The following is a 21126-nucleotide window of genomic DNA, read 5'->3' on the forward strand; positions in this document are numbered from 1 at the left end:
GGAGTACTCAAAGTACCGAGCACTTCAAAGTACTGGTGGGTGAGCTGTGGCTAGATGCGAACCAGTACTTCGAAGTTTAAAACTTCAAAGTTGCCACAGGGGGGAATTTGCCTAATGAAGTGCTGCGTATGCAGCTCAGCATTTCGTTAGTAAACTCCCAGCACCCTACTTACCATCCTCCCATTGAAGGAGGGTGGTAGTGTAGACACAGCCTTAGTATTACTTTGCCAGGAAGTTTGTCAAAGTTAAGTCTGACTGCATTATGGCAACACATTCTTTTTCAGCCATTAACATGTGAACACCCTCAAAGAATCCTAGCAGATTTTTTCTTTCTTGGAAGGTATGTGGACTTGTCCTTTTCATATGATGTTCATGCTTGTGTTCTGTAGTTCCATTGATAAATTAAGGAAACAGCAAGATTTTCATGAGTTGTGGGCAAAGAAAGGGAGGGAGAGAGAGAAAGTGAGTGAAAGAGGTGAAAACCAGGACAGAAGAGGGAGAAACAGTGATGGCAATATAGGTTTAACAGTTGCCAGAACAGAGGAAAAAGGTCTTGGGAGCAGACGAGTCAGCCTGGGGAAAGCACTGAGGGGGCAGGGGAAATGAAGAGACCAAGGTTAGAGCCCTGGAGCACATCATAAGGCAGAGGAGAAAGTTAATTACTTCACCATCACTTCACAAAGGATATCTGGGATGAAGAATGTAATGGAAGCCTGAGTAAGAGAAAGTGGATCAGTGACTCTGTCAAAGACAACAGAGTCATTGGTATTCAGAAGTGCCAGAAATGTTACATGTACTGAAGTATGCTGAAGATTATGTGTGTACATATTTTATTTTATTTTATTTTATTTCATATTAAAAGATGCAATAAACTATGAAAAGTTAAGAAGTTGCTATAATGGTGATCCTGGCTGTCTGTGGGATTATGCTGGTGTGGTCATGCAGTGGGGATAGATCAAGAATGCAAGGCCAGATTTAACTTTATTTGAGGAAATGTACCTCTGAATTTCCTGCCTTTTAATCATGTTTTGCAATTATTATAGTAGTGGAATAATATTTGATTATAAATGGATATGGACCCCTTCATTTTAACACTAATCTTTTTTTTCACCTGGGAATTAACCATTCTAGAGAAAATCTTTATGTGTTGTCAGTGTATTGTATACACAGCTATTTTAAACATTAGAAAACTATATTTTAAAATGATATGGTGAAATGTTATTGCTATAAATGTATTTAGAGTAGTGGAAGTTCCTTCTCCTATTGCATTTATTCATGAGGGAACTCCCATTTACTGCAAAAGTCCAGAAATATTTGAATTAAAATGGGATGGTGAAAGGATGAATGGAGCGTTTATTCTAATTTTTTATTATTAAAAATTGTGCATACAGCACCATAAACTTACTTAATTTAAAACACAAATTAAAAACATTCTCTGCCCCAAAATTTTAAATTTGTGGGACCAGGTTTGTCCGCACTGAAGTAAATAGGAACATTGTCAGTGATTTAATGGAGAACAGGATTAAGCCCAAAAAATTTCACTGGGTAGAGTTACAGGCCCCTACTATGTTTGGTACTTCATTTTAAAATTAACTTTGCATTTAAACATCTTTTCACATCACTAAAGGAAGCAAAGATTGTGTCATCATCATTGTAACTATGGTGATTACTTTTATTTTATTGGTACTACTAATAAGGTAAACTCTTTCATATCTGGCAGCCCCAGGAGTGGGAGGTTGCCAGATATCCAAATATTCTGGATAATAGTGGTATCCCTATCAACACATAACACTTTGGCTATGCCTAGACCATAGGAATTTGTCAGCCGAAGTTTGTGTCAGAAGATATATTGTGGCAAAACGTCTGAAGACGGGTTGCGTCCAGACTACAGGGTAGATCGAAAGCATGATCTGCTCTATCTACAGAGAGCAGCCAGACTGCGGAGCCACTCTATTGGCAAAACAGCCACCAGGAACCACAGCAAACAGGGTTGTGTGGAACCCTGGAAGCCTTTTCTGTTGACAGAAGGCCCCCCTAATGTCCAGACCAGCATTTTGTCGACAGAGTTCTGTCGACAATGGAGTTCTTCCTCGTGGTGAGTGGGGTACAGCTGTAGACAAATGCGCAGTGTTCTGTCAACTTACTCTTGACAGAACACGCTTGGCAATCTGGATGCTCCACAGGTTTTGTCGACAAAATGGCTGTTTTGTTGACAAAACCCTGTAGTCTAGACATAGCCTATAAGAAAAACAAGATTAGATATTAAGAAACAAAAGTTTGTGCAAAGGACTTTATTTACCAACAACAGGATTATTGTAAATTGTAAACTTGTACTGTATTTGCTTGCATTTACTTTAACCGCATTGTACTCATGGAAAACATTACTAAAATTTACCTATGGTTAAAATGCCGTTATTTGAGAGTTCAGGATGATATAATGCTGGATATGAAATAGTTTACTGTACCTTTTACGTCTTTTGTTAAAAGAATGAATTCACATGGCAATAAATGCAAGACATTGCAACATTTTTGAGCTAATTTCCCCTTTCATTTACCACATGACCCCACATTGCTCCTAGTGGCTACGTCTACACGTGAAGCCAACATCGAAATAGGCTATTTCGATGAGTAACGTCTACACGTCCTCCAGGGCTGGCAACGTCGATGTTCAACTTCGACATTGTGCAGCACCACATCGAAATAGGCGCTGCGAGGGAATGTCTACAAGCCAAAGTAGCACACATCGAAATAAGGGTGCCAGGCACAGCTGCACACAGGATCACAGGGCGGACTCAACAGCAAGCCACTCCCTTAAAGGGCCCCTCCCAGACACAGTTGCACTAAACAACACAAGATACACAGAGCCTACAACTGGTTGCAGACCCTGTGCATGCAGCATGGATCCCCAGCTGCCGCAGCAGCAGCCAGAAGCCCTGGGCTAAGGGCTGCTGCCCACGGTGACCATACAGCCCCGCAGAGGCTGGAGAAAGAGCATCTCTCAACCCCTCAGCTGATGGCTGCCATGGCGGACCCCGCTATTTTGAAGTTGCGGGACGCGCAACGACTACACGGTCCCTACTTCGACGTTGAACGTTGAAGTAGGGCGCTATTCCTATCCCCTCATGGGATTAGCGACTTCGACGTCTCGCCGCCTAACGTCGAAGTTAACTTCGAAATAGCGCCCGGCGCGTGTAGCCGTGACGGGCGCTATTTCGAAGTTAGTGCCGCTACTTCGAAGTAGCGTGCACGTGTAGACACGGCTAGTGGGAGTTATCAATGACAGGTAAAATGACAATTTTTTGTGTCTCAGGAATAAGGTACAGTACCAAAATTTTAGTGGATCAAATTTTGAAAGACAGCAGTAGTATTTTATCATTTTAAATTACTGTTCAGTTTGATTGGCTGACCATCTGTTTTATTCTTCTAGCAAACTGAAGGTCCAGCCAATGTCAGATATTTAAAAGGATGGAGTAATACAGCAGCTTCTTGTTTCCGATACCCAAAGTAGACAGTCAAATTCTGCTATTTTGTTCCTATGTGAAAAAAAAAATGTAACAAGACTACAAAAGATATAACAGTTCAACACAATGGCCATGTCCACACTAGCCCATGTCTACACTAGTCCAATGCATATTCAGTGCCTCATTAGCATGCCAGCGGCCACGGCTCTTCGAAATTGCCGCTTTTCGCTGCCACACGACTCATCCAGATGAGGACCCCTCCAACTTCAAAATCCCCCTATCCTATCTGACGAGCTGCGCAGCAGCGAAAAGCGGCAATTTTGAAGAGCTGTGGATGCTGGCAGGCTAATGAGGTGCTGAATATGCATTTCAGGGCCTCCTTAGTAATCTTCGGAATGGCCATTTGTATGGCCATTTCGAAGATTTGGGCTAGTGTAGACACAGCCAATGTGGTATTATGGCATATAGCAAGTGGCAAAGATGAAAATTTTTATTACAAGCTGAAAATGGATGAGAGGAGTTATACTCAGATTTTCAGCTAAACTGAGAATAATATGCCAGAGGTCACCTGGAGAGTAAGGTTATTAGTATAAGTCATTACTGAAATCAAAGGGAGATGTTTGGTGATAAGAACTTCTGAAAAAATGAGACTCCACTCAGGTGCCACTTGTTTGGAAAATGTAAGCCTATGCTTTTATGTTTCAGCTATCATGAACACATCAAAAGGCTACTGCGGACATAATATTCACCCTTTGGATATATTTAATGGACCCCATCTTGCATTCCTTGCACACTCAAAACTCTCCTTCATTGGGGCCTAGTACTTTCATATTATGGTATGCATCTGTAACATTGTCTCCTAGTCCAGATAGCTTCCTCAGAATACACAATGCAGTAAACTCTTTCATATCTGGAACTCTATCATCCAGAACTCTCAAATAACCAGCATTTTAACCATAAGTAAATTTTAGTTACATTTTCTATAAGTACAATATAGTGAAAGTAAACACCAATAAATACAGCAAATACAGTATAAGTTTACAGTAAACAATGCTACTGTTGTCGGTAAATAAAATACTCTGCATACATTTTTGTTTCTTAATATCTAATTTTGTTTTTCTTTAGTGTTATGCATTGCTAAATATACCTTTGTATTATTCAGAATATTTGAATATCTGACAACCTCCCAGTCTCAGGGCTGCTGGATATGAAAGAGTTTACTGTAGTAGTTTATAATCTCTGGCAGCTAGGCTTCATGACAGATAGCATGATTAAAATTTTTCTTCAGTAAAAAATTACTAGGAAATGTAACATGGACATTTTTCATTATGACATATGTGGATTGGAAGGTGGCAACACCCCAAAATCAAGATAACTAGCTCCCCCAACCTCTAATCAAAACCTTTAAAATCATAATGCTATCAAGTATCAGTTACAATAACTTCCCTCTTTATGAACTTCTCTTCAGTTTTACAAAATGTCAGACAACTATAAAAGAGCAAACCCCTTTGGTCGTTTGCTATTAACTCCCATGGCTTGCTCATTTATCATTAGTATTTGACTACTTATAAATCTCACAGTATAAGCTTCACATTCATACAGGAAAATAGGATTCTGTTTATACTGACATTTCACTAATGTCTTAATAATTAATGGCCATTCCTTATAGCAGTTAAACTGAATAGAGAAAATGATTATCATAATAAAAGAGGTTATATTATGGTCCCTTTTCAATGTAGCTTTTGTATAAGCTTTTGAAGCCAAGATCTTAGCAGTTCATGCATTGCTCTTAGCGCATCACTTGCATCAGGCTTTCAAAATTATTATTAAAATAAAACCTACTTGAAAATGCTTTGTCATTAATGTCTTCCGATCATCTTCAATTTGCCGAATCTTAGCCTTCAGCCCTTTCATTTGTGTTTCCATTTTTAAAACATACTGGAAATCCCTCTGAGTCCGTAGGTTTAACACTTCAATAGATTGGGACATATTCTGAACCTGTCAAAGAAGAACACTGGCTGCACTCTGTATTTCTTTTTCTTGGGCATGTAGTTAAATGTCAAGAGATAAAATGTCATGCCTCCGTCAATGCTTGAATTCTTCACCTTTTATTATCTCTGTGGAGCTTTGAATTTGTAACTGGATAATGCTACTGAAAGTGGGCCCACCTTATGGCCTAGGTCACATGAGCAATCCCACTAAAATCAATGGGATTGTTCCACTACAAATTAGAGAAATTTGGCCCAATGTCTTTACCCATCATTTAATACCTTAAAAAGAAACCTGTGCACTGAGCATTGCAACATTTCAGCAAAAGGAATTACTATTTCAGAGCAAGGAATCATAAAGTAGGTTTGACATTCAATATTCCCAAGCAAAAGAAGATGACTATTCAATAACTCAGGAAAACAGGATATTGACCTGGGTTAATTTATTAGTCCATGCCACTTCACTGCTTAAACTAGCTTTTAGAGGATTTGGGCATGTGGAGGAAGAATGGGGTAAAGTTAGGATTTTTAATTTAAATTTGTCTGAGCTTCATCAAGGGCCTAAACTTATATTTGACAAATGAAATGCATGCTGCCACCTAGACAGAGCCTGTACTATATTATGCAGTATTCACTCATTTTTTTCAAGGCCTCTGTATAAACTATGTGGTTCTTAGAACCAATTATGTAACCTTGTACATTGAACTTCTCTATTAAAGAGAATGAGCATGACTCTGATCCTTTACATGAATGAAAATCAGGAATAATTCTATTGAGTGTGAAATCAGCACACAATAGACCAGGAGCAGGGCCAATGGGTCTCCTTTAAGAGATATGGCGGACAACTTGGGTTTTGATAAATATTAATATAAATTTTGCAGAGCCCAATATTTTACACTTTGCTGCTGCACTTGTTTAAATGTCAGTGCTTTGGAAAAAAATATGGTCTTAGCTTTGAGAGTGACATTTACCCAACCTAGATTTTTACATTTTAAGTAGGACTATACCACTGTTTTTGGTTAGTCAGGAAACCATCCTGTCTTATGGATTGATCCTGCTCCCCTAGAAGTTACTGGCAAAATTCTAGTTGATTTCTTTGGAAGCAGGATTGAGCCTGTAAAATATTAAAATGTTTTAATATTAGAAGATAAAACAAAACTTTTATCTTTTTTCTTTATAGCAGTATATACTAGCACTATTTGAACTATAAATAGTTTTACGCAATGTTATCTATGCTTATTTCAGAAGTATTTCCTATCTCTGATACAGAAAATAAAATCTGCTAAATTAACAACAGCATCTTGCTACAGGCACATCCCTTAGATGGTAACTTCTTTGGATCTGGACCTGTCTTTTTATTCTGTGCTTTGTACTCTGCCTAGTACAATGGGGCTCTGGTTCATGAACAGGATTCTTAGATGCTCTAGCATAATAATTCCATCCGGCAAAGCACTTAAGCATAGGCTCAGTTTTAAGCATCTGAACAGTCCCATTGGAACTGTGCTCGGAGTTGGACATATGGTCAAATTTTTTTTTTGGATTAGGGCCAGAGTACTCAGTATGTCTATGAGACTAGTAACTAATAGGTTAAATGTTGTTCAGCATATATGGTTTGACTATTCCACTTGTCTTTTTCAATGTCCTGTTGCTAAAGATGCTAAAGATTACTATGCTGAGCCTTCTCAGTATAAAATGGAGGACATTTTCAAGGTCCCTATCATGATCATGAGCTTTAGAGATCACTTCCAAGCCTCAGATCTGTTATATTTCAGGATATGCTGCAAGGCACAACTTTTCCTCTAGCCATTTGAAGCAGGGGTGGGATGAGAGTAGGAGAAGTTTTTGTTGTTCGCTGTGGAATGCAATATTTTAATTGCTACTATGTGTTTAGCAGGGTGGAAAGCAATGGATTACTTCTGAGATTTTATTACTCAATTTAGTAATATAATAGGAGGCCAGATTGTAGTGCACGTGAGTTTTATAGCTTTATAAATAGAAATAAAATAAATAAATCTATTCAATCATAACTCATTAATAGAAAATTATTGAAAGAAGAAAAGAAATGAGTTTCAGGTAACTGGTTAAGCATATGTAGAACAAAAGGTACAATTAGCCCACTTCCCTCTTTAAGACAAGAACAACTTTAATTTGTGTTTACTTTATGTATCTTTCATCAGTGTTCACTTTATAAAAATCATACAACAACATACATGAGGAGATGATTCATTTCCAGACATGAAGCTGTTGTTTTTTCACTGAGTTTTGCATGTGCAATAATTTTATGTCAAAATTCACTTTAACTCATGTACTGTAAATGAAGGAGGGGGAAAAACAACAGAGTAGGAGGAAGAGGGGCGAAGCACCACTGGAAAATATTAGGCCCATTCTTAAAGATCTTACTTAGAATTTCCTCAGGCAAGCCTTTTTTCATTGATTCAAATGGAAGAAGCAGAAAATGTAATGTTCCTTTTGTTCAATAATGTATAGAACCTTTTAGCAGTTACCTGTAGTTTCAATTGGCACCCACTGTGATGAGGACGGTATCACATTACATCTGGTTGTTAGGAGACTGTAACATATTTTGGATCTGATATATTTAAATTTTGCATTGGCTTAGTTACTTTGCAGGAACCAATCCCCAAGCAGGAGGCAACTGTCCATGTACTGTCCTTGTTCAACCTTCTCTTTGTCTCATCTGTACATTCCTACCTTATTTATTTCATTGTAATCTTGTTCTTGGGTGTTCTCCCTCTTAATTTAGATGATCCAGACATTTTGTTTTTAGCCTAATGAACTGGTAACCTTCCAAATTCTAGCTTCCAAGAAACAAGACCGCTCTCCATGAGTTAATGATTCATGTTGGGCCAGGTGTCAGCTACAGTTCCAGAAGGTAATTGAAAAGCCACTTTAATTTTGCTAGGTGGGATTTCCTCACATTTAGAAGTATTCCAGAATTGTACAAACCATCAGAGCTAGCTGTATCCCACCAACTGCTGCAGAGGGGCATGCTGGGTACTTATCTAGGGAAAACAAAGGTAGTTGATGCATTGCTGCTCCCCACTGATTCCTGGATAGCGAAATGTGTTCTCTATAGTCTGCATGTGGCAGGAGAGGGCCCTGTCTGGCTAAATGGAAGAAAAGGGTATTTTTCTATAAGGGCCACACCACAATGTAGGTAGCTGGAGAAGAGGGGAAATTTATAGGAATGGCAGAAAGTAGCTGGGGCAAGGTTGGGGAGGATCACTGCCCTACCTACTGATCAGAAAACTGGGATGGTATTTGTACCCCACGCAGCCCTGGAGAAGTCCTCTTTTATCAGGCTGGAGTGGCAGCACCTACCCAGCAACCCATGAAATTTGAAATTTTATCAGGCCCAGTTGTGGGTATTGCACTAGGCCTCCTCTCCACCTTCAGAATGGCTGAGGTGGGGTGAGATTTCTTCACCTTTCACTTGCAGATCTCGGAGCAGTGGGGCAGAGCAGGGTGGTTAGTGTATTAAACTCACAGCAGATGGCCAGGGCAAATACTGGGTATGGAAGGGTGTTACAGTAAACACTCATTTACAATGGCTAAGGTCATCATAGCTGCAGCTTTTTGCTTAATATGTTATGCAATCAAAATAAGCTTCTGTAAATTAAATGTGTGTACAGCTGGGAATAAATCTGAGGTGTAAGACTCTTTAGTTACTTGACAGAAAAAATACTGGACAACCTGTGATGTGGCTCAAGGAAATGAGCTTCAAGATCCTCCTATGATGGTAATGGATCACCAGATTGAATCCTGGTGCTTCTAGCTACTACTGGAATTTGTAAGTAATTTTATGAAGGCCAGGCTGTTTTGATACAGACATATAAACTTTGGGACTCTTCTTAAAGGAAGAAATCTGGGAGGAAAAACAACAGAGAAAATACAGCATTAAGATGCACCATTTAGATTAATGACATGGATCAGCAGAGCTGTGTTGTAAAGAAACCAGATGAAGTGTGACTAGTGGTGGTAAGGGCAAACAAACAAATAACATTTGATAGATAACCACTGAATGCTGCATTATTTATTATTTTAAAGAGGGAAAGGAGCAGATCACTATGAAAGTCTTGGAGGACAAAAAAGAAGGAGTAATTTAGGAAACTTACCTTCTCTAGCAGCTGTCTAAGTTGCCTGCTTTTGGCATCTCTTGAACATAAGTTTTGTTCTGGTGCGACTACAGTACAAATGCATCGTCCATCTGGGTCTTGGGCTGAACTATATACTTGCCATCCTTCTCTGGGGCTAATTTGAGTCTATAGTAATAAAACAGTAATAAGCAAAGGCCAAAAGAGTGAAACAGCTTATAATCCCCCTTATAATCTTGACTGACTTTTTGGTTTTTCAAATTCTTTAAAACAAAATATCTGAATATACACACAGAGAGGAAACAATTAAGAAAATATGCTTGCTCAGTTACATACCATATGTGTTCACAATCATGTTCCTTCTAGGTATCATTTATTATCCCTTTAATAGATGATTGGAAAATTGCAAAATTACCTGTCTCCTTGTTAATGGTCCTTTAGAAATGTCTGCCAGCCCTGTTTAATTGCAAGCATCATGTTCAGACTGGATGAAAACAGCTTTCTACTAATTATTCAACAGAAGTTCATTGATTTCATTCCTTGTGGAGGCTTGTTATGGTTTTCCACAAACAAATATGTCACTATGCTCATTACTCACCTGCTCATAAGTGAGAAACGAAAAAAGAAAACAAAACTCCTCCCCCCCAGGATCATCCTACTACTCACTTGTTCTCAGTGCTCTCAAGGTAGAAGCACATTAAAAAACCACCCACCCACTCACAAAACTTGGAGGCTTGGGGCTTTCCCCTCAGTGGAACAAGCCAGTGCTTGCGTTCCAGCCCTGTATGGGGCTTCCAGCCTGCAGCACGGAGAATTGCCAATGGCCAGATCAAATTAACCCAGGTGTTGGCTCTAACCTGCGGATCCCCATCCCTGCTTCAGACCAAAGAAAAGGACAGAGATATAAAGAAACAAATATAAAGCCCCTATTTGAAAGTACAATAACAACATCCATGCTGATCAACTCTCAGGCCTAAAAACAAATTAGAAGGGGTCCACTTTACTTTTAAAAGTGCAGTACACTGAAACCAACCTTGTAGTTACATGGCTATAAACACCAGCAGCAACAAAGAAGCCTTCAGCTTCCATCCAAGACACATCACACAATCCATTCTCTACAGCCATACCCTAAGATACAATTGTATCTGCTCCAAGCCAGATACAAACAGATACTGACAGAGACAAAAGTATGACAAGTTTTTTTATCAAACATTTGTAAAACTTAATTACCCACTGGGGGGAAGGGCCAGCAGAGTACCCCAAAGCCAGCTACTTCATAGGAAGCCCAAGAAGGAAAATAACAGATCAACACTTATTATCTCCTATAGCCCTCAGCTTAAACCCCTCTAGCGCATCATTGACAATCTACAAGCTACACTGGAACACGATCCCTCACTCTCACAGGCCTTGGCAACATGCCTGTTCTTTCCTACAGGCAGCCACCCAACATCAAGAAAATACACACTAGCAGCCACACATCTTATCACAAAACCACTAATCCAGAAATTTATCCCTGCAACAAACCCCATGGCCAGCTCTGTCCACATATCTACACTACAGATACCATCACTGGACTAACCACATCAGCAATACCTTCAGTGGCTCATACACCTACACATGCATTAATGGGATATATGCCATTATGTGCCAGCAATGCCTCTCTGCCATGTACATTGGACAAACTGAACAGTCCCTAGGCTAAAGGATGAATGGCCATAAATTAGATATCAGAAATCGAAATACACATAAACGTATTGGGGAACACAAAAAAGCTCCCAGGACATTCAATAAAGGATTTGAAAGTTGCCATTCTTCTACAGAAGGATTTTATCTCAAGATCACAGAAGGAGACATCTGAATTGGAATTCATTTACAAGTTTGACACATTTAACCTGGGGCTTAACAGAGATCTCAGTTATCTTATGCATTACAGGGGCAATTTCCACACCTTTGATATTCACAGGATGGCACCCATCCCACTTAATTTACTTCCTCCACTGGTCCTGTTACTGACAGGTGACCCCACTTTTCACCTCCTTTTTCCCCTGGATTCTAATTGTCTACTCCAATCTGAAAATCTGAAGAACTGGGTCTTACCCACAAAACCCTTTTTGTTAGTCTTTGAGGTGGTACAGGACTGCTTGTTTTTGTGAAGCTACAGACTAACACGACTGTCCCTCTGAGACTATCCCAATGCTCTGCCTATTTTCTTAAATTGTATGTGATAGATTAAAAGTGTTGTGTGATGTGCATTTAATAAGAGGTATGGAAATTTACAAAAGTCAGGATGAAAGAAGGAAATAAAAAACTTGAGGATTGAGGAATTTTATATGATCGAATTAAATCTGCTAGTAGAAGCGCTGTGATGCCTTTTAATATTGGATTTAGGGATGACTAGTCAAGATAAAATTATTCATTCTTCTTCTTATATCTAAAAAATACTATTTTAGCTACTTGATTTCAAAGCTTAGATGCCTATAGTTGCTACCAGAATAATTTCATTTTGTTGCAGTGTATGTGAGTCACCAGTTATATTATTAAAGCATAGTTCATATCAGTGCAAACAGTAATTATCAGAACTGGTAAGCATTAATATTGATGCTTACTGATCCAGCATAAAGTCCACTATTGCATAGTTCATCACTACAGGGCAGATACAGTGTCTGCTTAAATAAGTTTAGAACAATAGGTGAAAGAGCATTCTCTTGGTGATCTTTGACTGCATGTCATCTTAATGCAAGAGTACCACCTCTTTTCTTCCAAGAGATTTTGGTTGTGATCCCTGGAGAAAGGAGTGACTCTCGTTTCTTTAGTCTAAAGCAAACTGTAGGGTTCACTGAAAGATCAAAACTATAATAATCCCCTGTTTTGATAAGAAAATACGTCTGCAATTTAAAGGGATTGTAAATGAAGGACCGCAGACCTTGCTTTGGGGTTTGCTAGAAAGACATACCTACGGTTCATTGCTCAGACTTGCCAGTTTTATGATGTTCTTCTAGCATTTATTTTTTTTTTAGCGCATAGGGCATTGTAGTTGAACAGAGATGGTAAACAATAAAATCTAAACAAAATTACAGCTGCAGGGACCATTTAAATTGGTTTTGAATAGCAAATAAAATGTAAGCTTGAATAATTCAAGCTTGTCAAAGCAGTTAACCCTTACAATGTCAGCTAATTTTACGTCAGTGGCAGTGAGGCTGACAGACTTGCTGGGTCCCTGCACAAGGTGCAGGGGGAATAGGTTCTGTGATCCCAGAAAGAGCAGGGCCTCAGGAAGAAAGGGTGGGGCAGGGGCATCCAGTCCTCAGTGCTGCCTGGATGGACTCACACCCCCACCCACTCCCCAGACAGCTCTCAGAGCTGCCCAAATTGCTGCTTGGTGCTCTGGCAGTGATTGAAAGGGCTCTGGCCACCACCACTGTTGCAATAGCAGCAGCAGCAGCCAGGAGCCATGGGTCTTTCTGAATCACTGGGTCCCAGAGCATTTTCTCCCTTTGCTCACCTATTCCTGGGCCTGGCTGGTGGCTTCTCTGATTTTCCATAGTCCTCATACCTAGATAGTGATGCAATAATACAGTAACCAAGTTTATGTCAAAATTTAGGGATAGCTGCAGAGGCCAATGTCTGAGCACAGGGACACTTACCACTAATGTGCAGACATACACTGCAATCTTCAAGAATCATTGTGTACTAATACTGGTATAACTCAAAACAAAAAGCAGTCAAGAAGCACTTTAAAGACTAGTTTGCTAGTCTTTAAAGTGCTATTTGACTGCTTTTTGTTTTGATAGTGTATAGACTAGCACGGCTTCCTCTCTGTTACTGGTAAAACTCAGGAAGAATTCCATCCGTGTTAAAAATGGAATTCCATTCAGGGTGCGTCTACACTAGCCGGCTACTCCAAAGTAGCCAGCACAACATCGAAATAGCACGTGTTGCGTCTACACGCGCTGTGTGCTATTTTGACGTTGAAATCGACGTTAGGCAGCGAGACGTCGAAATCAGTATTCCCTTCTGAAGATGGGAATAGCACCCTACTTCGATGTTGAACGTCAAAGTACAGCATGTGTAGACGATCCACGTCCCGCTACTTTGAAATAGCAGGGTCCTCTATGGTGGCCATCAGCTGAGGGGTTGAGATGCTCTGTGCAACCCTGCGGGGTTCTATGGTCCCCGCGTGCAGCAGCCTTTAAAGCACCATGGACCCAGATTTCCTGTGGCAGGAAGCTGACAGCGTGCAGGCAGAAGCACACACATGTACTAGCCCTGCACACTTTCCAGAGGCCCAATCCACACAGCCACCACCCATGGCATTAAGCCAGACCCCAGAGCACCCCCAGGGCTCCCCTTCCGAGGGGACCCAGGCACCCCTGGCAGCCAAGCGGGGGGCCAAAAAGAGGCAGGCCCCCTCCTCGTCGGAGGCCAAGCTCCGAGACCTGCTGGGGCTCTGGGGTGAAGAGGAAGTTCTCCACATGATGGGGAGCAAGTGGCAGAACGCAGAAGCATTCGCCCAACTGGCTGAGGGCCTGGCTGCCCAGGGTCACCCTGCCCGCACTCCGGATCATGTCCAGAGTAAGGTGAAGGAGTTGCAGCAGGGGTATGCCCAGGCCTGGGACTCAGCCAGCTGCTTTGGGGCCACCCCCGCCACTTACCTCTATTACAGGGTGCTCAGAGCCATCCTGGGCCCCCGGGATACCTCCTCCCCCCGGCCACCCTTGACACCATGGCCGATGAGCCCCAGCAGGCCTCAGATCTGGAGTCTGGCCCAGAGGCCAGTCCTGCACCCCAGGGCCCACCCAAAGAGCCCCCTCTCAGGATGGCAGAAGAGGGGGTCCAGCAGTGAGAAGGGGGGGGCTCCTCATAGACATCCCCTCCCAGAGCACCACGGGTGTCCACCCACTGGGGCTTCTCCCGACCACGGCAATGGACAGTCAGTTACATACCCCACAGGGCACACACCCCCAGGCCGTGGGGCAGGGGCACCAGACATGACTGGGAGCCTCACACTCCCCCAGCGGACCCTGACCCACAACTGCCCAGCCACAGCACGGTCCCAGGATGGCGGCATGGCCGTCAGCACCCGCACCCATGGACAGCACTGTGCCCTAACCCCGTGGGCGGGGGGACCATGCAATGGGGACACCCAACAGGCACATCACACCCAGTGATGGGGACGGAGACCCAGAACCCAAGGGTGGGGGGGAAGGGCCACAGGCCAGGACACAGTACTAACAGCCTTCCTCTCCCTCTCTCCATCTCTGCAGTTGCACCATCCAACGCCCCAGGCAGCCAGGCACCTTCTGTCGTCCCCGACAGCCCACCGGAGGTCAGCCACCACCAGCACCCAGAGACACCCCCCAAGGTCAGCAGGACGGTCCTGCTACTGCCGGAGCCCGGGGATGGCCGCCATGGACCCCCAGCTCCTGGCGGCTCTCCAGCAGCAGATGGAGGTGGCCGGGGAGAGACTCCAGTTTGACTGGGAGGAGTCCACCCGGTGGTGGTTGGCGTGGGAGGATTTCATGGGGGTCTTCCAGGACATAGCTGGGTCGATCCGGGAGGTCGTCACCCGGCTCCCACGCCTCGCTGTCCCCCATGCCGCCCTCCCCGCTTCTCTACCCAATGCCCCCCTGCCGTGCTGCCTGCTGCCCCACCTGCCTCTCTGCCTGCCGCCCTACCTGCTGCGCCACCCGCCACCCCACCTGCTCTGCTGCCTGCCAGCCCCCCAGGACCAGAGACCACTGGGGCTGAAGACCGGCCGGTGGAAGCATCCCGGCCGCACCTGCTGGTCCTCCCAGCCCCCAGCCGGATGCGCTGGGGACCGCAGACAAGGAGGGGTCGTAAGCCGTACCTGCCAGGGGTCGCGCCCCTCTACCCCCACCCCAGACTGATGGGCCAATGGCCGAGCCACCCATCAGGCCCCCATTTGTATATAGTTGTCCCCCTTGTATATAGTTGTCCTTCTTTGCATATTGGTTGCAGTTTTTGTTGGGCACATAAGACAGTTAGCAGTTTTCCAAAAACAGTTTTATTTTCTGAAGAACTGGAGACCTGTGCTTGTTGGGGGGATGGTGTGCAGGGTTGGCGTCGGTGTGCGGGCAGTGCGGGCGGTGTGTGTGGGGGTACTCTGGGGAAGGCCAGGGAGGTGCTCAGGGGTCTCCCTGGTCAAAATGGGCCCACAGGGCCTCGCAGACCCGTACCCCCTCGCAGTGGGCCTGGTGATTGGGTGCAGCAGCCGGCTGGGGGAAGCCCGTGCAGGTGTCAACCGCCAACCCCTGGATGAAGGCCTCCCCCTTGCTCTTGACAATGTTGTAGAGTGTGCAGCATGCACCCACAACCTGGGGGGTGTTCTGGAGGCCGACGTCCAGGCAGGCAAGGAGGCACCACCAGAGGCCCTTCAGGTGGCCGAAGGTCCCCTCCACCACCTGGTGGGCATGGTTCAGTTCGGCATTGAATCACTCCTGGCTGGCGTTGAGGTGGCCAGTGTACTGGCACGTGAGCCAGGGCTGGAGCGGGTAGGCTGCGTCCACCACAAGGCAGAGGGGCACGGTGTTGTAGGTTCCTGCCACCAGCCGGCAGCACAGGCCCAAGATTCGGAAGATGCGGGCGTCATGTGTGCAGCCGGGCCAGCCCATGTACACATCCTGGAAGCGGTCCCAGCTGTCCACCATGGCCTGCAGGACCATGGAGTGGTAGCCCCTGCGGATGATGTATCTCCCTCCACTGTGGTCTGGGGCGCGGATGTGGATGTGGGTCCCGTCCAGGACCTCAAATCAGTTTGGGAACCCCATGGCGGTGAATCTGGCGACAGCTGCGTCCAGGTCCCCAAGTTGTACCACCCTCTGGAGCAGCATGGCATTGAGTGCACAGACCACCTGTGGGGAGGGAGCACAGGCGCCCATGAGGGTGAGCAGGGTGCCCCAGGGCCCTTCCCCCAGGCCCCCTTCCCAGGCACCTCCCCGGGTACTTTCCCACCCAGCCCCTTCCTCCCCGGCACCCCTTCCTCCCCAGCCCCACACACAGCTGCCCCGCCCCCAGTGGGTGCATGCCCGGGCCTCCTTACCTCCATGACGACGGCCCCAACCATGGCCTTTCCCACTCCAAACTGGTGTCCCACAGAACGGTAGCTGTCTGGAGCGGCCAGCTTCCAGACGGCTATTGAAACCCTCCTCTTGACAGGGAGGGCGCCCTGCATCCGGGTGTCCTGGTGCCTCAGTTCAGGGGTGAGCCACTGGCAGAGCTCCAGAAAGGTCTGCTGGCACATACAGAAGTTCCGCAGCCACATGTTGTTGTTCCACTCCTGCATGACCAGCTGCTCCCATCACTTGGAGTTGCTGGGGTAGCTCCAGAGGTGGGGGAGCACCTGGCGGGGGAGGAAGAGGGGAGCCCAGTGGTCAGGGGCATCCCCGTTTGCCCCCGGGACAGCTCCACTGGCAGGAACTGCTGGGCGGCCTCCTGGGCAGCACCTAGCAGGGCACTTGCCCCTGGATGACTACCTGGAGGGCCTCCTCTTCCTGCTGCTGCTGCTGGGGGTCCATAGCTGCTGTCCTTCAGTCTGTGAGAGTGTAGCTAGCACTCTGCAGACCTCGTGCTCTGCAGGCCAGGTGTGTCTGAGAGAGGACCTTTAAAGGAGCGGCTTGCTGTTGCCCCAGAAGGGCTAGTCCAGCCTGTGACCCGGTCTGTGGGCTTTCCTGGCCCCTTATTTTGACGGGGAGCACTTGTGTGTGTGGACGCTCTGCATTTGCTTCCGGGGCAGCTCCTTTCAATGTTCCCCGTCGCTACTTCAACATTGAACACTGACGGCACCAGCCCTGGAGCACATGTAGACGATACTCATCAAAGTTGCCTATTTCGATGTTCTCACTTTGAACTAGGCTACTTCGACATAGTGTGCTAATGTAGACATAGCCTCAGTGTAAAATGGATGAGACACCAGAAGCAGGCCCAGTTTATAGTAAAAAGGATGTAGTACGGACTGTATTGTCCAAATCATGCTTTACACGTTCTGTTGAAACCACACATTTCAACCTCCTTTCCTGGTAAAAGGATGTTTGGCCAGGCACAAATTTCCTTACAGTATAGTGTCAGCTGGAGACACACATGTGCAATCAAAAAAGCACCCAAAAGTCACAAGGAGAAACCCTCAGGCACATAACAGACTTGCATTGTGATTGGTTATTCAGGCTTAAATGACTGATGATATATTTCTCTAAATTTAGTCTCCATTACTTTACTGTATTCTGTTTTTCCAGGGCTCTTACATCCAATAGGAAAAACTGCTGTCATGAGGGTGTGTGGAGAGGTATCCATCTCGCTGATCTCTCTCTCTCTCTCTCTCTCTCTCTCTCTGTGTGTGTGTGTGTGTGATTTTCACACACACCCATATTTTTATTTTATTTTTGTTCTCTCCCATTTACTTTCAGCCTCAAGTTGAAGTTGCTCTTCTCCAAAGGAAGAGTCTAGAAGGCATCAAAATCTTATGAAAGCTGTTGAATCCAACACCCCAAATGGAGTATTACTGATGACAGGTAGCAAGTATCAGAGAGGTAGTCATGTTCGTCTGTATCTTCAAGAACAACAAGAAGTCCTGTGGCACCTTATAGACTAACAGATATTTTGGAGCATAAGCACTCATGGGCAAAGACCTGCTTCATCAGATGCATGAGTCAGGTAAGTAGACCAGAAAAGAACCAACCAAGCTATAAAGAGGAGAAACAAACATATTCTTTCTAGTTCTTAGTAATTTTAAGGAAAGAGAAAGGAGTCCTGGAAAATGCCAATATTTATCATCATCTTGGAAGGCAGCTGTGCTACAGAATTACAATACTCTACTTCAAAAGGTCTTTTTTTAACTTTACGCTACCAGAGGTTTCAACAGGAATGTTATAGTTGTGGTCACGGTCACCACGGTCTGGGCAAATTTGACAGCTATTCAGGCAGAGAATTTGGTCCTATCTTTTCCCCCTTTTTTTTCTTTTTAAGAAAAAGAGGAGATGGAATGCAGCCAGCTCCCCATTCTCTCCCCCACCAGGTACGTGCAGCTGGGCTGCTGTTGGGGCTCTGTTCCCCAGCTGACTCCCTGGGGCTTGAGCTGCTGGTGAAGCCCAGTCCCAGGGCTGCAGGGGTTCCCGCAGACCCAGCTGGGACCTTGGTGCTGGAGCTGCCGGTGGGGGTCTGTGCCCCTGCCAGCTCCTAGCCTTATGTCTGCCAACATTCCTCTGGCCCTGGCCAAGTCCCCAGGGCTGGATCTGCAGGTGGTTTTTCCATGCTCCAGCCTGCTTCCAGCCATGGGGCTGTTGGGGTCTCCCTGCCAGAATCCCAGCTGGGGGCTACCAAAATGCTGGTATGGTGTACCAGAGCATACTGGCACAAAAAAAAAAAGAAGCACTGGTTAAATATAAAGGAGATGTTTTTGTTTGTTTCTTTCTTGTACAAAATGTAGAAATTTTCAAGTTTTGTGTGCCCTCGAAAACATATTTAGAAAGTTTTGTACATAGCAAGATTCAAGCTGCACTGTTAGGTTGCTTGAGCTGATGGATTTCTGATGATACCTTGGCAATAATGGCCTGAATTAGTACTGAATCTACTGTATATAAGGCCTTACCTAATAATGCTACATGTTAGAAATTACATGCCATAGAAAAAGAAGACCCTATAACTAGGTGGCTAAATCAGAAGAAATTCTTTTGGCTATGATCTACTAGAGGATATATTTTTACTATACCAGTATCACAAGGCTGTTCTACTTCACATATGTGTGCTAACATCACTGACCCTTGTATTACCTCACAGCTCACTGAAGCATGAAACAAGCATGTTTCCTCCATCTTAATAAGAGCAAGCAGTATAGTTAAAGTAATGACAAAGCATATGTGCTATGGTCCAGGGCCTCAGTGGGTTCAAACCAGCAGTACTTCACTGAATTCAAGAGAGATGCTGATTTACACTAGCTCAGGATCTATATTTATAGCTATATCTGTCTATACGCCTGCACATGCACACAAATGCACACTTGGATTAAGGGACCCATCTGACTTGTGATGGAACAAGAGATGTGACCACATACTTCAGTGAAAAATTAAATGATATTTTAAGAAAAAAATCAGGCTTTCTCCATTCCCCCCGTGTTAGTACATGGTGTACTACTAAAATAAAAACTCAATTATTTAGGATAACAATACAATGTTACAATTAAGAGCAACTATTTAAAACCTTGTATGAAACATTTTTTAATTTTCATGTATAATGAGATAATTAAATATGGTTTAGTTGGTCACTTTTAGTTACAACAGTAAGCTCTTCTACTCTGATTTTTTTAAACTGGAATTAAACAGATAGCATTTGTCAAATCGTTCCAACTTCATTTGCTCTTTCACAAATGCTATAGTAAAGGTCCTTGAGTTCTTCTGGCAGACTGAAATATGAACCTCATTTTTAGATGATGTGCAGAAGTCCATAGAAAGAGTTATTCCCACTTTTTTTCTTTAGTTCTGCATAAACAGAGACTGATGTATGCTGTGTTAAAATTTACTGACATATGAACATCATATACAAGTACTGGCAGATTTAAACTTTTCTAAGTAATAATTCATCATCTCTGTTATTTTCTAATCAGCCTACACAAAGGTCTTGTAGCCAAACTGAAAAGAACCTGTTTTCTTTTATTTCTAAAAGATATTACTTATCTGCTGTTCAAATTCAGAAAGAAAAAATATCTGTTGCATATTATCCTGCAAAAAACAGTTTAAATGGCAGTGCTACAATGTAAGATAGATACTCTAGGTTTCTTTTCGGTAGTCTTATTCTGCAATACAGCAGTATACCTTTTCTCAAATAATAAATAAGGAAACAATCTCAGATGAAGCAACAAGTGTTTTCTTGGATATTTTTAACACTTTATACTCGAAGAAGACTTTCATTCTTAAATACTTAATGAGGCTATCTTTTAAAAAAAAGTCTCTCTTGTACAGTAAATCTATAGCATCCTCACAAATGTTGTGCAGTTTGAAGTGTGCAGGCAGAAGCAGGCGTTAAGCTATAAATACAGATTAATGGCTTGAAAAGAAATTTACAAATAGGCATATTTAAACCATAGCTTTTTGGTGCCTTAAAATAGCAGTTCAGCAGGAAGATGATTTTTAACGTCAGAGCTACTTACGAGAGTATTTGAAGTGGATGGTTTGGTGCTATTTAGTCCTACCAGAGATGGGAGAGTTTGGGACATCCAGTTAGAGATCATTGCCATGGTGCTAAGAACAGCACCAAGCTTGAGCAGTGGAGGAGTCATTGCTGTGGAGTTTGCATAGTGACTGATTATCAGCCTAGTGCAGTCTGGCAGTGAGAGGCGTGACTGCAGCACTCAACAGCCACAGCATGAAAGGAGACCAACCGCCCCAGATTTAATCATCCATTAAAAAATACAGGCAGCCTCTCCCCAAATTCTGTTCTTCTAGCCTTCTCAAGAGATACTTCAACTTTGGCTGTCTTATATCGACCACTTAGCTATTCTTTAGATGTCAATATTCATTACAGCTTTTACAGGGGGTTGGGGAATAAGATGTTAAGCAG

General features: G+C 43.8%; 1 protein-coding gene across 2 annotated transcripts in view; it reads right to left on the reverse strand.

The window, feature by feature from the left end:
- OLFM3 (olfactomedin 3) overlaps positions 1-20845 on the reverse strand; it is a 46755-nt gene extending 25910 nt beyond the window's left edge. The window contains exons 1-4 of one of the 2 annotated variants that reach the window (XM_075002780.1): positions 20702-20845; positions 17011-17024; positions 9583-9718; positions 5304-5459 (exon numbers count right to left, since the gene is read on the reverse strand). In XM_075002780.1, the coding sequence (XP_074858881.1) occupies positions 5304-5459; positions 9583-9718; positions 17011-17024; positions 20702-20845 (450 nt within the window). Of the gene's footprint in view, positions 1-5303; positions 5460-9582; positions 9730-17010; positions 17025-20701 lie in introns of both variants that reach the window. The other variant, XM_075002781.1, reaches the window with a different exon arrangement.
- Between the last annotated feature and the right edge of the window lie 281 nt (positions 20846-21126).

This window comes from Carettochelys insculpta, chromosome 9 (genome assembly GCF_033958435.1).
Source record: "Carettochelys insculpta isolate YL-2023 chromosome 9, ASM3395843v1, whole genome shotgun sequence".
Taxonomy (NCBI): Eukaryota; Metazoa; Chordata; order Testudines; family Carettochelyidae; genus Carettochelys; species Carettochelys insculpta.